The sequence below is a fragment of the Anarhichas minor genome, unplaced genomic scaffold (genome assembly GCF_050575085.1).
Source record: "Anarhichas minor isolate MPS153535 unplaced genomic scaffold, ASM5057508v1 ptg000002l, whole genome shotgun sequence".
Lineage (NCBI taxonomy): Eukaryota > Metazoa > Chordata > Actinopteri > Perciformes > Anarhichadidae > Anarhichas > Anarhichas minor.
In genome coordinates, this window is record NW_027466448.1 from 6,216,641 (window position 1) to 6,234,955 (window position 18,315).

Sequence of the window (18,315 nt, forward strand, 5' to 3'; positions counted from 1 at the left end):
AACTACTGGAGCTAACATTTTCATAGCGAGTCTAAACATTTCTAGCATTTGTTCAACTTTGTTGGAATAGTGAAACAAGATTGTGAAGAAATCTTTTTTTTTTTATCAGTGAACCAACCGGTGTGTTTTCATACAAATGATAAGAATGCTAACAATATTGCCGAATGGGTTTGTTTTACAAAACACTTATTTGTTCAACCCTAATCCAGCAAGCATCCTGGGTAGAATTACAAAGAAAGCAACAACAAACCAACTGCTTGGAGGATTCATACTGCAGAGTGACAAAACTCTTGAATCCGCTGTATTTCTTGAGGCATTTTTACGACACAAAAAAAAAACATGCTCTCACTCCGTCAGAATAAACTTTTATTAACTGATGAGGGAGGGAACAAAGGAGTACTTTTTTTTGGTACTGTAGCTTCCATGTATGCTATTACTCTGCTGACTTCTGTTTTGATCTGACGTGCAACTAAATCAACTGTTACGGTAGACTTAAGTAAAAGTAAAATTAAGTAAAGGTTGGTTGTGTCATCAGAAGAGTGTAACACTTTTTTTGTATACGCGTTGTTGCTTTCATGAGAGTTCAGTTCATAAGGCAAGGACATAAAACTATTGCCATTAACAAAACATTAACTCAATATTGACCAATTATTCCAAAACGTGTTTTTGTTCTTTTTTTACGTTTGTCAGACTGCAAAGGGATCATTTAGAATTGATTGATGATTCACTTGCTACATTTGTTTTGTTTTTCTCAGTGCTGTGTACGGCATTGTATAGTTTACTTTTGGACGTGTGCTTACGATCTGACACCCGGTCACTACGTTTTTATAAGTGGACACCCCGAAACGTCTTGAACACAGTCTATACATTGTTTTTTAAAGGAAAATCCAATTCATTGTGCCTATTGAGGACAATCATGGTGAGGTGGCAGTGCTCAGTGAGGGCCCAGAATCCTGACCAATCTGTTTTATGTAAGTGGTTGGATGTATCGGGTTTTACTTTTGGATTGCTTCTCTTTTGAGCATTTACAGAGAATTGAAACCCTCAGTTCAGTAAACACCCTTTTACTCTGTGCTCCCACACTTTCACTGAAGAGCACTGCCCAAACAAATTTGTGCCCACCAGTGTTGATTACTGCCCTTATGTTCCTGCTGCTGCTTCTGATAAATATTGCTTTTCTCCTCCCTCGACAACCGTGAGCCCAGCTCTCTGACCCTTGTTTTCAACACTAACTCCAATTTTTAGCAACAAGGGGCATGACGATGTTACTCAGACTCCAGCAGCAAATACACAAGGGCAGGGAATCTTTTATTTGGAGTGCTAATTAAGAAAATATTGAGTCAAACAATTCAGAGTAGCTTATTATTGTCTCTGAAGATAAATTTAAGCACATCATTATAAATAATAAAGTTAACAATTTAATGCCTAAAATGGTTCCTTAGCGATATCAACAGTCAAGAAGCTACACACAATCTAATGATATTGCCTTAATCTGCAGCACTAAACAATATTTTTGTGGAGAAAAGAAATAACACGGAACGCAAAGCTTCTCCACACTCAACTCTAAAAGGAAAAGATCCCCATATTCAAGACCTGCGCAGTAAGCCAGCCACCTCCTACAGACCTTTCCAAGATAGTTTAAGAGCATTAGAGTTGAGAGCTCTTCAGAACTTCCTCCACTCTCCTCCCAGGCATGTCACAGCTTCCTTCCCCCTTTTTTCTTCAAATACACAAGATTTCTTCTCCACCCCTGTTTTGAACTTGCCATATCCCCCCCACCCAGTTTTCAGAGATGTCAGGCACCTACCTCGCCTTTTTCCGAGAAAAGCTGGGTGTCGCCAGCATCCAATATTCAAAATTGTCTGATTTCCTCGCCAAAAACAATCATTATCATGTCATCCCTTCATGACAGTGTAACAGTTGCCAAGTCCTTCTACACAGGCTTCAAAGCCATCAAGGATCTCTTTCTTGATCCAGCTTCCAAAGAGTCCTAGTCCCTCGAATGACTCTAATCTCAAGTCACCCAGCACCTTATCTAGAGATTACAGCTCTCAGAATGTAACCCCACTTTACCTCTTCTGCCTTTACATCTCAATTTGTTGGGTCCAGAATATATAATCACAAATTTCATTTAATCTATACAATAACATCATTTTTATTTTAGATCAAAAATGCTGTATTTAAAAATGCAGAACCTCAGAAAAGGCTATGCAACTAAACTAGCGTATACTATTTTGGTACTTTTTTTTACCATTTTGTCAGGATCTTCCATAAAAAAAGAATGTTCCATTTACTGTTATTAAACACTCATTGTTACCTACTGTTATGGTTACATGCAGTAAATTATACAATCTGTCTGTTTAGTCCCATTTTTTTAAACCAAAAACAAAGTGATCATTTTTGACACGTTACACACCCTGCAAACGTTTATTGATTCCTTAATGTCTTCTTTTGGTGAGTGTGTAAAATGCATTTGGTTTTTTGGGACAGTATAATACATTCATATAAATATTTGTGCCCTCTTTGTGTGTACTTTCCTCCACCTCTTCCCAGACTTACTGCACTCAGTGACCTCCATGACTCACATTAACTGTCCTCTATGGTACATAAATATATTTATCTGTTGCTGGCAGGCTTTATTGGGACACTTTTATATCATATCAATAATAGATAAACATGGTGACTTGCAATGTAACAGCTGGGAACTAGCTGTGCTTTTTTCCCCACTGTGTCCAATATTTTAGCGCCCACTTTTAAGTCTGCCTTTGCATTCAGTAAAAACGGAGATATTCGTATGGGAGAGAATATTACTTTCAAAAGTTGTCTTTTTGTTGTAATTTATTCCTGATAGATAACAAATAAAGTAACAAAATTCTGATTATTATATCCGCCAAAACAAGCATGCGTCGCTCGCATGCCTGCGTCCGTGCGACGTGACTGTGCACCTCGTTGTTGTCCACGGCTAATCTCGCATTCTGCTGCAGCAATATTTTGGGAGGCCAGTTATGTCTGCATGTTCAAGGACCTCTTGTGGGAGCGGTGACTTTCTCAAAACCTGTTTTATACGGCTATTGACAGCATGCTGACTCCTCACTCACTACTTTTTACTGGCCCCGGGCCGGTAGGGGCCGCAAGCGATCACACAGCCGAGTGCATCACCGAACCCCAGCTGCTACTCTGCGGCAAGTGACACAGTGGGGTGAAACCATAGACTGTATGTCCATAGGGTAAACAGCTTGCTCACTTTTATTGTTTTGGACAATGTATCTGGCTATCAGCTAACAGCCAACAGAACTAAACACACAGCTGACTGCATCGCCGCCGCTCAGCTGCTGCTCTGCGGCCAGAGACAATTATTCTGTGCCTTTTTCATTGGGCATCAACCTCCCGTTCACCATACCTATACAGCTTTAACTGCTGCATAGGTATGCTTTAAAATAATACAATATTTTCCAAACTGTCACGATAAATGAAAGTTGGTGGAATTTACATCTTACCAGAGTTCTCAAAGTCTTTATAAGAGGATACCCAGGACTCAGACATCCCCAACAGGGTGTTCTCCATGATCTGGATGTCGGTGATGGGACAGTTGCATTGTGGATAATCGTCGGCACACTGACAGATGCACTGGTTGTTACTGCACACATACTCCCCCTCTCCATTGCACATGATGTAGCTCAGGGCCGACTGGACAAACTTCTCCTGCAGGTAATCTGGGAAAATGACCTGAAGACCTGAAACGAGATAAATGAGTGGATTAAGTTCAACAGAATGTGGGGAAAAAAAGAAAAAAAATGACAAAGTACAATTCAAGAAAAAATAAAATAAAATACATTCCCGTCCTGTGTTGTAAATCGTTGAAGCGTTTGGGCAAAAATAAATCTGAAATGTGCAGCCTTCATGCTTTTCACATCACATAAGTGGCCCCAAACTAAATAATAACAAGAGCTTAATACAAAATCTTACAAAATGAATTTGAAAAGTGACATGAATCATTTGTTTTCATCATTTTGTAATCAAATGTATACTTGTGCTCAGAGTAAGAACTGAAATGGAAAAATGAGAGTCGTAATACTGTCAATGCATGATACCCGTACTGACAAAGTAAACACATTATGTGAGAAAAAAAGTTACCAGAGTGGGAAAAGCTGTAGCTAAATGGAAGGCTGCCCTTCCCGGGATTGCTTTGTGTCACAAGCGCTCGTGTATTTTTTGAAAGGATGTGCTTCAAAGCTCGACTATGTTCAACTTGAGCTGCCTGTTCTGTGGCTGGTCACTCATGATGTGACAATGTACAACAATGCTTGCACTGTGTTGGATTATTTAGCACAGAATTTATTTTACTTCGTGGGCATTTTCTATCACATGCATTACTGTGTTCAGCAAGTGTTTCCATTTGTATTTGTTTCTGGTTTACATATGTGGTTTGCATTCCGCTTATTATATGCTAATGGGAATAGTACAATTCATATTCTAGAGGCCAATTTAGGGCTGAAGCTGAAAGTACCTCTTCACTCTCACCATGGACATGATATTTATAATTTTTAGAGTCTGAAACAATACCTATCTCACCCTGGGCATCTCATAGAACTGAAGCTTGATCAGCGAACAGTAAAGCCTTTCTCTTCAGTCCAGGCCCGGGAAAATAAACCCCTAGCTCCACGAGCCACTCGAATGGAAAAGAACTGAATAGATATTTTTCCCTCTTCTAGGACGCGGCATTATGGTGAGGCAATATTTTCTTAATAGCTTTTACTTGAGCACAAACAGTGCTTCAGCAGAAAATAGGCAACCAGGAACCAGAACACAACACGTTATTGAATGATGAATGATTGCATTATTTTTTCGGCTCACGTATTATTTTCACCTTTGGGTGAAAGAAAGGAATCCATTTATGCAGAATCAACATAATCTATCTGAAATGAAAGGGAGAATAAGGCTACAATTTCATACTGTACCCATGAATCATTTTGGGGGTATTGTCATAGAGTTGAATGGTATTTCGTATTGTGCATATGGCATGTGACAATTAACGTTCCTGATTTTCACCCACAACACACGCTAAACTGACAACCGTGCTTGATTTAGAAGCAAATGAAGATCTTAATATATGCCAAGTTTTGTGTCTGGCATCTAGATTGTCATGGGGACACCCTTTGAAAAACATTGCTGGGTAAATGATCCAAACACATACTGTGTTTGTCAATTCTACATGCCAGTTATTGATGCTAATAGTTCAGTCCTATTTACCAGGCGCGACACTGACACTGGGATTGTTTTCACCTCGTGAGTCTGCGTTTGAGTGTTTATATGCCCGTTGGTGGGCAGATTTTGACACCAGGATAGCGTCGGTACAAGCAAGATACATTCATGAAACATTACAGGTGCGTAGTTCAGATTAAAATGAAGGCTGAGTTCGGAAGTAGGAGGATATCAAATGAGGAAGCCCCCCCCCCCCCCCTCCGCAACCTTAAGCCCCTGGCCTGATTTGGTGTCGTGCTGGTTTGATTTCATGGCCAGATGGTTATTTAGATTTTCATACAATCATGGTCTGAGTTCAAATACGAACCGAAAAAACCCCCACTTTCAACCTCTTTTTATTTTTAACCTGTTCTTGTGTACCTCTTATTCAATACCAGTAGGTTCCCTTCACCTCTACAGAACCTCATCAGAACCACTGCCCATCAGTGATGAAGAGAACAGGAGGAGGGAGGGATGGAGGGCGTAAAGGGGATGGATGGATCATGTCTGACCACAAAGAGTTGGGTTGCACAGGGCTTTTTTCTCCATCAGGCCTGTCTGCGGCCCCTGGATCCAATATTCATTTAGCGTGATGTATTCCTGGGCTTGAAACTTTAATGTGATTTGTGGGAGAATCCAGATGGCAAGTTCACGGATCAACGCTGCTTACTGACAGTGCTGGTGCCAGCGGCCGGGTGCACAATAACACCGAGTGCTTCAGCCCTCCCTCTTTACCGCTGCTGTTCGGCCGTACCCCATACCCCCATTCCACACACACCTACACACGCAGATTGCAGGGGGAATCGTTTGGGATGCTGACATTCAGTGCAGCAGTATCTGTTTTGCAATCTATTGTTTTACACCTGCTTTTCCTCTCAATGTTTCTGTCCCTCCTCTTTCTCTCTACCTCGTACTCTGTCTCTGTACACATCTCCTCTGTCTTACTTCATTACACTCACTTCTCCTCCCGCCACACTCGTGCACAAGCCCCTTGACTCGTCCCCACCGTCATCCTTTGGCTCCCATTCACTCCATCAATCACTCTCTTCATTCCTGTTTCTTCACCTCTCCTGCTCTCCTCTACGTTCTCCCACCGAGCACGTATTCAAGAATTGGAAATTTGATGTCTTGTCCTCCCACTCCAGTGTAGAAGTGATGTCATGCAATAAAAGCAAATCAATCAGCATTTGTTAGTGCAGTGGGGAATGAGTGAGAGAATTGGAGCCCTCGGGCCAAAAATGAAATGAGAAACTAATCAGAGAAAAGCATTTATCTTTGTGACTTTCCTGACTTTGCTGTGTTGGTGCAGTAGCATGTGGGCATATTGAGAATGATTGGGCTGTAAAGCTTCGGCTTGTATAGCTCTGATGCAGGTATTTGTTGGGAAAAACACTGGATTTTGGAGCAAAGAGTTACACTTACCATCATTAAAGAGTTACTGATGAAATGAATAGGTGCGTATTGGAATTCCCGTGCAGCCATTTGATAACCTCCAACTTCATGCTCTGCCAGTGCACATCATTCCCTGCAACCAGCATGCCTGGCTCGCTCTAAATAAATAGCACCTCAAAATGGCAGTTAATCTCACTGCATACATCAGAGGCTGATATATTTCCTTCACGTACGTTGGAGGATATGGGCCTCCAAACATTCCATGAATGCTAAAAAACGGAGACTCTCCAACTGCGACTTTGCCTTTTCATTGCGTCTCTATCGAGAGTGCTCTATTTTTACACGGTGATAGATGGGGAGTGTAGGCCACAACTGAGGCTTGTAACTGCCTTGGCAAGCAGTTGCCTGCTTATTGCAATGCCACGCTCCGCCTCATAAGTTTCAGTTTCATTAAAGATTAATTGACCATCGTGTGGCCGCAATTTCGCAAAATAATCATTACTTAATCCACTGGTGCAATAAAGTGCATTACTTGAATGGCGGCATTAAATTACCATCGGAGGTTATCGTTGCAGCCATGATACAAAAGCAAAGACCTCTGAACTGGATGATTGCCTGTTTCTCTTCAGTCCATGGCCTGCCCAGTCCGCCCTGCTGATCCCTAGATGCTTACAACAGAAGGGGCATATAGCCTTAAGATTTGCTGTGTTGGCTCATTTCACAAGAGAGCTGTTCTTCCACAACTATACGGTAAAGGTGCAGCTAAAGCAGCTATTATCCACTTTTCATTTCTTTACATAAAGCGCTTTAGGTCTCTGACAGTGTGTGTGTGTGTGTTGGCCCTGACAGGGATAACATGTTCCACTGGAGCTATTCTCAGCTCTCAGAATATGTTAGCATTTTTTAAAGTTCTGAATGAGGTGTACTTAGCATTCAAATGGATAATGTGTTGCTGTGTCTGCACTGAGTAGATTATCGTAGATTACCATAAGTGTTCCCAGCACCCTAGAAGGCAGCAGCCTGTGTTTTCGAACAGGACTGTTGACGAGTTTGTTGTACAATCCTACTAAAGTATTTGTGTGCCGGAATAATTGCTCAGGACATTTTAATCAATATTTCCATCTCAAATATGTCCAAAGTGCAGAACAAATATATATATTTTTTTTCATTCCTGAGTGCTCTGCCGAGTTTTTATGGTACATTAATATTTAGGCATGCATATATTTGAAACGGCAAAACAACAAAGAAGTGTCAAATCCTATTTTCTGGACATATTAACATACAAGTGCTTGCATGTGCATATGTGATACATACCGCTGTATCTTTGTGGAACAGAAAGACTTGCAGAACACTGCTGTCCACACAATACCTCTATATGACGTGAGCTCTGAAGAAACTCACTTATTCACATTGTTAACACAAAAAGCAGCAAGAATGGAGGTTCAGTAATCACTGTAAAAGCATAAATTACATGTGGAAATGGCCGTGGTATTCAGGGCTTGCTGCTCCTGCCTCTTGAAAATAGGAAATTGCTGAAATTGCACGTTAAAGCAATTGCTGGATTGATGAGGGCAGTCTGGAGAGGTAGATGAGCTCTCCATGGTGCTGAGTTATTGCGAGTTGTGCCGCACACTGGACACAAGTCGAGTCAGAGTATAAGTAAGTTGGTGATGATTCGTTTTTCTCCTTTTCCTGTGTGCAGGATCACAGTTGGGCAAATGCAATTTTGTATTTTAATTTAGGAATTATGCCCTCAAAATATTGCAATTTCAATATGATAATGTAAATGTAGGAAATATAATTTAGTTTTGAAGCAACAAAATACTATAAATATTAGCTGCGTTTCAAAGATATGTGTTGTGGTTGCTGTTGGCTGCTTGTGCACTGCAGTTGCACATTTCAAGCTGTTCCGTCATGCGCTACCATGTGTCCCCGCACAGCAGTATCAGTAGGGCCTCGGCTGGTGAGATATACTAGTGTCACACTTTCAAATCCACGCACGCACACACAGAAAGAGATGCACGCATGAGCACACGTACACACTCTGTGCAGGCTTTCGCAAAAATCACATGTTTTACAAGAACCCTGGAGAGGGGGAGGAGAGACGCATGACAAGCTCTGACATTTCCATTTCGGCTATAAAAGACACAACTGTCCTCAAAGTGTCAAGATGTGCTGTATAAACGTCTCAGTTCAAAAGCCCAGATTCATCACAGAAATGACATCAAGCATCCCTAAATACAGAAATGTTAATCAATTTGTGTTGGGAGGCACATACTTGCTCTACACTTTGCAGAAACTGTTGTACAGTTTTGTGGGTTATCTATTATGTTATTTGAATATTCAACATTTTTTAAGTTATTGTACACATCACAGTGTCAACTACCTCTGAACATCTGAATCCACTACAATGCAAGTGTATTATAGTCTGTGAATCTGCAGAGTGCAGAGCTGCAACGCCCACTGCTGTGTTGGGAGGATGAATGAAAACAAACAGTGCAGTAAAGCATCTTCTAACTGACTCAAACTCAAAAACAAGCATCGACGTAATGTTGTACAAGCAATGAGCTCAAAGTCTTCATATATTACACGTTATAAAATCGTGCTAAAACACACAGGTAAACTCACCAAGCTGTAGCCACCGAGAGGTACTCAGCAGTGCTTGTGATGGTAGTTCCGTTAGCTGTTAGCCAAACTCACTGTCCGAAACAATGTGCAAACTGTTTCTCTGGTTGCAGAGTAGCGGCTGGGGGCCGTGGATGCACTGAGCTGTGTTATCACTAGCGGCCCCTACTCGCCGAGGGCCGGTTAAGAGCGGTGCGTGAGGATTAAGCAGGCAGTTGATGGCAGTATAAAACAGGTAATAAAAGGTGTTTTGAGAAAGCGTGAGTCACCGCACACAGGAGAGGTCATTGAGCATGCAGCCATAACTGGGCACCAGGAATATGATGCAGTTAGCGGCGGCAGAATGCGGGATTCGCCGTGGACAAACAGAGAGCTGCACGCTCACTCAGTCACGGGCAAACGCATCCAAACACAACCAAACACATAGCCTCTCTCCAGGCTGACACCTGGCGGAGATAATAATGTCTTCATAATACCTGGAAGTACTATTTGTTATAAAATGTTATAATGTAAATATAATCATCTTTTGTCCACACGTTCTTACCAACAACTGAAGTAATATGCTACACAAAGTGTTTTTAAAAACGGTTCAACACGCCAAGGGTCCTTTTGAACGAAAAAGAAGAATAAAGTAAAGAAACCCCCAATCAATTGATGAAACAGAGTCTGTCAGGGAGAGAAAAAAGAGTGGATGGAAAACCTGAAATGCTGAAATGGCAGCCTGCAGCTGGCAAGAGTGAGTGGAGAAGGAGATTTATGGTTACGCTGGCTCAAATGGAAACTCACTCTTGATTGACCACTTCCAATTGAAAGTTGACCTCGAGGTCAACATGGGAAGATTTCATCAGGTACTGCGTTTTCAGAATGTGAGAGAGAAGTGAAAAAATATGTCCAGCTATCCATCTTGATGGAAATGATCCAGTGTTCTCAGTTCTCTGGGCAAAAAGGACGCATGCTTTCATCAAGGAAATGGCTGCCTCGGCCCCATGCCTGTCCAAGCGCTGGGTCGATACCTCAGACCACTACTGTGACATGAGGTATAGCACAAGTTTAACCTTGATTTCTAAGTCGAAATAACTTGATGTGGTTAGTATCACCACGTTAAGAGGATTCAGAAAGAAAAAAGATAAATAGCAAAGACCAGACTGTGTTTTGTGTCTGTGTATGGATAAAGATGCAGAGTAAAGGGGAGAGAAACGATGATGAAAATGCCTCTGTGTGTTTATTGTTGTGCTCGACCAACATTTGCTTTCTGTGTTGTGCAAGACTTTTCTTCAGTAAATTATTCTCTGGTAACCAAGGACATTGTGTTTACTAATATACTTTAGTCTCCGAATCAATTTTTTTAACAAGTCTGTCATCAAAAACAACTTAATTTATTTGTATGTTTGTTTGTCGTCCCCGTAACGTTTGCAGCGCTTTCACTTGAAAAGAGGGACAGGCATCGAGCGACGGAGCAATGAGTATCTAATTCATCACTCTCCGCACGACTCGCCTAGAGGGCCGGTTTAATTTATTTTCACTTCACCACATTGAAAACTGTTGGCTCAGGCTATTCTAACATATTCATAAATCTTCCAGGATAGGCTCATGGCTCTTCAAAGATAGGCTGTTGAGGAAACTGGAGAAAAAGAAAAGGGAGACAACATGTGCTGGTGATTGAAAGAAACAAATTAGTTTTGCTTTTGTTTTGGGGCTAATTTATGACAGCCATATTGGAGGTGATTGGGTCCTTAGGTAATGGCTTGTGGAGGTTCCAGGGCCTTTGTTTGGCCCAGTTAATATATGTAACCATTATTTTTTTTATCGCCAGTGTGCGTGTCAGAATACATAAATACTATTCCAGTGTTCTGCCCAATACACTGAAAGGCCCTGCTGTTTTGCTATTTAAATGCCACAAATTAAATTAAGATAATCAATGATGAATACTAACAGATGGAAGGTATTCGGCTAATAAGAGAAAATAAAAAGGCGACTATTTTCTCCCTACCACCTGAAACATATTGTATAATAAGAGTTAATTTAAACAATGACAATCCACACAATTTATCCACCACATGCTAATATCCTCTTTCATTTTATTCTCACAACTCAATAAGCTATTTCTACTTGCAGGTCCCAGTGGAGACAGAAAGTGAGAATCCAGATGAAACCAATAGCATCGGATTTCTAAGCTTTAGCCTGGAGAGAGGACAAACAACTAACAAATGAATGTGGGAGAACAGAAGTGTATTTAAATCCCAATTGCAGTAAAGCTAAATGGTGTGGATCTTTCATTGTGATTTCATTTAAGAGAATAAAGAAAAAAAGAGTTATTTTATAAATATCAAAATCACAAAATCCATAAACAATCTAAGAGTTGGTTCTGCTCTTATGCATAATACGCCTTTGACCCAGTTGATAATTTGTAATGCAAAACTGGTTGATTACATCATGTTCAGAGACATACATGTGTGCAAGGTTATAATGTAATTTGTGTTGACTCGGCCAGAAATAAGGATTTCCTCATGCATGTCCACAAATAGTCTCTGCTAACAACATACTGTATCATGATGCCCTCTTTTACTGTGTTTAGCTGCCAATAAAGTGGTGCACATAGAATGCACTCTGGCGCTAAACATGCCAACATTTATCACTGAAACCTCCTTAGTTTGCAAAGTTCTGTGTCTAGATCAAAGCTTTGCTCTAAAACATTTTTTTCCAGTGCCATCTCTAATTCTGACGATTGTCGGGGGATAAGGGAAAAAAAGGGGGGATGGGGGGGGGGGGGGGGGTTAAATTGCCAAAACATTTCCCAAAGCAAAACTGTGGGAGAGTTTATGCTTTGATAGGTAGCTCCCTTGAGATGATATTCTACTACAGCATTTTAATCTCGATCTAAGAGAAAGCGGAGGAATTATCCGCATTGTGTTATCTGTGGCTCACAGTCCCGCCAGCTCACGAAGAGCAGACCACAGGGGGTGGAAGGAGAGGAAATTTTGGGGAGTCAGTCTGAAGTGTAAAATCTGACCACATCTTAATTCAGATTACATATAAAACAGAATGCTGTCTCAGACTGTTCTAAAACTAATTCCACCAAAGTGATTTTCTCAAAAAGCAGTTAAAGTGTTTGGTTACAGGTTTTATATAATTTTCTTGTATATATTTTCTAACAAAGTTTTGCAGTTACACTTGTGCCTCAAGGTAGATAAACTGCTGAGGTTTGGAGCGAAAGATATACAAATGGGAATGAAAAAGACATGATTAAAAGTTTAATTAGAAGAACGAAATGGAGTGGGTTTTCTATTACTGCATCCTTGCTGTAACTCACATGGCACTGCATACTAATATGATCCTCTTATTTAATTCATGAATTAGCTAGATTAAGGTTTTTATACGTTTATTCATTTCCAAAAAATGGAATTATACATAAGAGACAAAGATTTTTGATCAGCATTTACCAGTTGATGAAAGACAATCAGAAAAGACATGGTTAGGGTGGCCAAAATATGATGTGATCATAATATGGATGTCGGTGCTCGGGCCCTAAAAAGAGAACAGCTGAAAAAAATGACAAACTATTAGGGCGGAGGAAGGGACAGATAAAGCAATGCGGTGGATATGTTTAAAAAAAGAACAATTTTAGAAATATAGGAAAACTGAAGAATAAGCCGACAAGATAAAAAAAGTACTCGACACGGCTCATCAGAAATGACTCCAGTAGGGTGGGAGATCACACGCACACCATTCTGAAAATTTCAACTGACAGAAAAAGAGATGTGCATAACACTGTCTGCAATTACACCCATGACGAGTAGAATTCCACATTTTTAATCACAATCTCTTTGTTCACTCACTGGTAGTGATTTTAAAGAGTCTGGAAAGGACAGTCCCACCCTCATACAGTGCAGAAAAACCATGTTAAGAGGAGAGGCTACACGAGACCTGACAAAATGTTAAAGTAATTTTTGTGTTATTATCCCCTTTGGACCAGAATTAATTTATCAGGATCCACATTTAAGTATCAAGTATCATCAGACAGATGACACTTCATTCTCGGTTATTCTCACTCAGCCAGTGTTGTGTTCCAACTACATTGGCTAATCTCTAGTTTTTGTAAGCCAGCGAATATTTTAGTTAGGATTAACTTGATTAAGTGGCCAGAGGCCTTCTTCAGTTTACGTGCATGCTGAAGAAGCCTCTGGCTGAAAGCCGGAGCATTTGTGCAGCATTATTTTTCCTGTGCTGATGAATGAGGAAACCAAGAGTTCAAAACCTTCCGACTAAGTTAATGAGAACAAACCTTTTCTACTTTATGTAACAAACGGTTTGGTTAAACACACCAGAGCAAAGAGGACAGAGATGCATTTTCATAGGTGCAATCTTGTTTTTTTCGGGTTCTATGAATCGGCATTTTTCATCCTCAGGAAGAAAACTACAAATCATCCGGGTGACATATTGTCGCTGTCCTGTGGAAACCATGTAATTCCAAGACGTCAACATTTCACGAGTGATGGAAAAACAGCCTTGTTTTCAGACAATACACTGTTCAGGTAACCGGGTGGGGTTGTAAAATTGTTCATTCAACTTAAGAAGAAGGTGGGTTCCCACACATCATCAAGGACGACTTACTTTTGGTTTGATTGCCAAATGTGGGGATGCATGGTTTTCACAGCGGAGATATATACGTATATTGTCTAGCAATCAAAATCAACACAGATATAGTGTTCACAAAGAAGTCGTTAATTCAGGACAGGCATCTACATGTGCACATTGTAGAAAAGAATCAAGTACTAGATAATAAAAATACAACAGACAAAGAAGAAAAACATTCAAATTAAGCAGTGATTCAAAATAAAAGAAAGAAATACATGAATGCATCTCCATTAAAATAGCATACATAAATCTAAATTTTAAAAGGCAGGCATGGCTCTTCTTTTCCACATTGTGATTTCATCATCTGATTCCTAAGATGTGGACATATGGATGTTGGAAGCCTGAATAACCTTTCTAAGGATTCTATCTCGACTGTCATGCTGAGTGCCCTGTGAGCTCGCTGATTTTATGCACCCTTCCTACGCACTACATACTGATATCTACATCATAAAAAAAAAAAAAACATATGCGCAGAAGAGTTAAAAGATAAAATTGCATCAGAATTAAAAGGGGTTCATCTCTCTTCTCCTTTCTTTGATGTCTACCTGTGAACCATTACATCACGAGAATAGCTGTGCGCTTCCCTTCAGTTCTTTATTGATTGAACCCACGAAACATAAAAAATAATGAGTTGGTTGAGCAGTGTGGAGTCGTGACACACAAGTTCAGTGTAGGTTTATATAAACCTTTGTAAGAAGTTAAAAAGATAGAAAACACCATCACCAACAGAAGAATCAGCAAAAGTTACATGTCCTAGATGTCTAATTCTTACTTTTTAAAGTACATCTACATTCGGGTGAATGATTTTTTTTTTTTGGCTAAAATTACATTTTAATTGAAATGTTGCATGATGTGCATATTTAGCTATTAGATGCTGCTGCCAGTGATCTGTGATCTTCTACATTGGCCCGATTTGACTCCTCCTCACAGTTTAAATGCCAAAAGTTAGCATTTAAGCTAATTGTCTGGTAAAAGGTCAATAGGCATTTCAAAATGAGACACATGGTGGGTGTTTATTAAATGTGCTGGGAGCTGCTAGTGCTTAAAAGAGCAGTCCCAGGCCAAGCCAACGTCTTCCTCCTCAAGGGATAGCTTGTGAAGTCCATTTATGGCGTGTTGTCAAAGACGTGGACAATGCTGTCAGAGCTGTTATTTTTTTGGGCATTGACTGTAAAGACCAGTCAAGGGATTCAGTAAATCTGTCAGGGAATACAGTGATTTTGTATGAAGAAACGGCGATAAAGCTGCTTTTGGAACCACTATGGGGTTCACAAGTTGTTCCAAATGGCTCAACTATTCATTTCCTACACATCCAATTATTCTAAGTGCACCCAGATAAAAGAAAAACAACATTTAAACACATGCTGCTATAATGGTGCCCTATACCTTTCTTCTGTGGAGTGTATGTTTCTTTCTTCTAATCACACTAATCACAATTACCACAGTTATAACTCTAAATACCCTTGCAATTACAGATTAGACGGTAGCAACCACTTAACAATGTACTTAAGTGGTCAGAGACACTGTATCAATCACGTAGTGCCACCCTAGTTGCCAAAAAAAAACAGCTAATAACAACTATCTGAAGATGTCCCAACACCCGCATCAAGCCATGCCCGACTAAATATTCATACCACCACAGCGACCAGATGCAAACCTGAACAGCTAGAACATACCTGCAACAACCTAGCAGCCGCTTCAAGCTATGCCCTACCAGCCAAACATTTGGCCATGCACGGCTTAAAGGTTGATGCTAAGTTATTTTGCATATATAACCACAACAAGTAAAAGTTACTTCAAGAATTGTATCCTTTTCTAAGTATAGAAAATAATCTAAAGACCATCTCAGTGTGTCTCTGTCGTCTGCTCGTGTTTGTTGGAAACCTAGATATCTAGAATAATATGTGATGGTTATATATATTGCACTTTCCAAAAGAAGAAAAAACAACACTATTTTGAAGCTGGCTGAATTATAGGAACAATAGAGAAGATCAGCATAAATCCTACCAACATGGGACTCAATGCAGACCACAGCCAGTGACCTAACTGAATCAAAACGTTTAACCTCAACCAATTTTATGTGCGTAGGAGGACAAATTCTTTATACATGCACATGACTGGTTTGATCTGAGAGGAATGTATTGTTCACCAGGGGATGGAATAAGACTAAATGTTACACTTGAGCTAGCGTTCATGTCAAAGGGAAAGCTGTGAGGTGAATGAAATGATTGGCTCTTATTATAAATGTATTTCAACAGCATAAAACTAAAGTCAAATATCTCTATTAACTACATTCCTCTCAATAAGCTGTGTGAAGTGCTATCGCTTTAAAGAGCACTGTGATTGTTGAATAAGTTGTCTAATTAAATGCAGAAACGATAATTGCTCTTGAAAGAACGTGTTTTCAGGAGAACTCTCAACACCTCCTGTCACACTTTGCCCACACACAAAATGCATAAACACACACACTAATATATTTTGGCCCAATGCAAAACTCGAAGCCAGAAACCAATCGGAAAAAGCTTTTCCACTCTATTGGGGTTATTATCAAGCCAAAAGAAAGAATCTTTTCCAGGCCTGTCATCTATCAATTGGGTGTCAAAGCAGTCTTCAAAGCACAAGGCTAATACGTTTGGTGCGTGACAATAAAGCTTTTCCCAAAACCTATAGAGTCCTTTGAGTAAGTGGCAGCAGAAGACTTAAAAGTGTTTCTTTGACAAACCACTTAGTTCTCTGATTTTGGAGGGCGAGTAATGATTCCCTCAGAGAGAGGAAGTAGTGGCGGAGGGGGGGGGAAATGATAAAATAAGCCTCTGTGATTCTCAGACTGGTTTTAATAACCTGCGTAAACTCCAATAAATCAAAGAAACAATCACGCTATTCAAACACTTGACCTCAGTTACACAGGCTTTCATCATTCTTTTTCCCTAGGGTGACTGTCACTGCAAGCATGCTTCCCTTATGCTAATTATTAGTTGTAAGACATAACTCGTTTCACTTAAAAGAACATTACCACTAATGGGTAAAAGTTGCTATTTGCATCCACTGACATATGATCTGTGAGTAAAGCGCTAGAGGATTCGTTTTAAAAGTCTTTAATGCGTTGAAAACATTCTTGAGATACATTCTGATGGACTAAAAATATCAGAGTTATATACTATGTTATACAGTTTACCTTCATGGAGATTGCTTGCTTTCTCGCTCATGTCTGAATGGTTTGCACAGTTCATGCAACTGTTTTGTATTTAGGCTGGGCTTTGAACAAAGCTTTAAGAGAGAAAGAAAACGATTAAGACAGCACATGTCTATAACCACAGAGAATCGTACTGCGTGTCCCCAGAGGATTGGGGAACAAATCTACCCCCGGCCCAATTAAAAAAAATGCACTGACATTCATGCTTGAGAATGCACACGTCTCCCTTGTGCAACTAAAGAGTATTTTATTTATGACTATAGATGTCCTTTACTTTTAGAGGATAAAATGGAGTTGACCCCGCTGCCCTGTAATGTCAAACATCACTGTGCAGCGTGTGGAAAATATTGATATGCCGGGATTGTTTACCTTGCAGATGAAGCTTGCTCTCAGGGCTCTGCAGAAGGATTGAGCTGACTGAGTCCAGATTGTCATAGCTACTGCATCCCAGGGGCCCCGTCCTCGTCTCTGTCACCTGCGAAAGAGTAAAGACTGAAATGAAATGACCATTTGAATCAAACAAATGCACTTGTGTCATTTGTTCCAATGTGTGCGTGTGTTTGAGAGTGCAAACATCCCACAGACACAGGAATATTGTGCAGTGACAGCATGTCTTGCTACAGGTTTTCACACATGTAACATGCTTCATAATCTCTGCAGTTTTTCCCAACACTACTAATTTCCAACTTGTTGCAAAGATGTTATTTCTTTGAGACAACTTTAAAAAAAACTTTCATTTTGAAGGAGCAAAATAAATGGTAATTGTTCTTGAACTATGTTCTTGTTGTGTTCCATACAACAGCCCTGAGACTACATCAGTGGTTCTTGTTCCCCATCCACAGACCTATGTCTAAAGAAGTAATCACGCTATTCAGTTGTGAAGAGGCTGCTTTAATAGATACAGCTCACACATGTGAGACCTTGGGAGAGATTGCGCTTGAAAAGAAAGGAAGGAGAGAAATCTCCCCTCTTTTCAGTTGCCTCCGCTCATTAGGTTCTTCGTGGTAGCTCCTAATAGTACTTTGACAAGGTTCCAAAAAGCTTAAAGAGATCAGCAAAGGAGATTAAGGGAGATACAAAATGAATTTTACAAAAAGCCTTCAGTGTTTCTTGCAGGTCTTAGTTGAGCACACAAATGAAAAAGAAATGCCAACTTGAACAGGTCGCAGACCTATAATTTGAACATGCCAGAAGACATTTTTTGACATCTATTTTGTTTATGTTTAAGT

General features: G+C 40.1%; 1 protein-coding gene across 1 annotated transcript in view; it reads right to left on the minus strand.

The window, feature by feature from the left end:
- brinp1 (bone morphogenetic protein/retinoic acid inducible neural-specific 1) overlaps positions 1 to 18,315 on the minus strand; it is a 71,898-nt gene that overhangs the window by 8,554 nt on the left and 45,029 nt on the right. The window contains exons 4-5 of the mRNA XM_076099919.1: positions 17,456 to 17,561; positions 3,498 to 3,734 (exon numbers count right to left, since the gene is read on the minus strand). Of these exons, the coding sequence (XP_075956034.1) occupies positions 3,498 to 3,734; positions 17,456 to 17,561 (343 nt within the window). The remainder of the gene's footprint in view (positions 1 to 3,497; positions 3,735 to 17,455; positions 17,562 to 18,315) is intronic.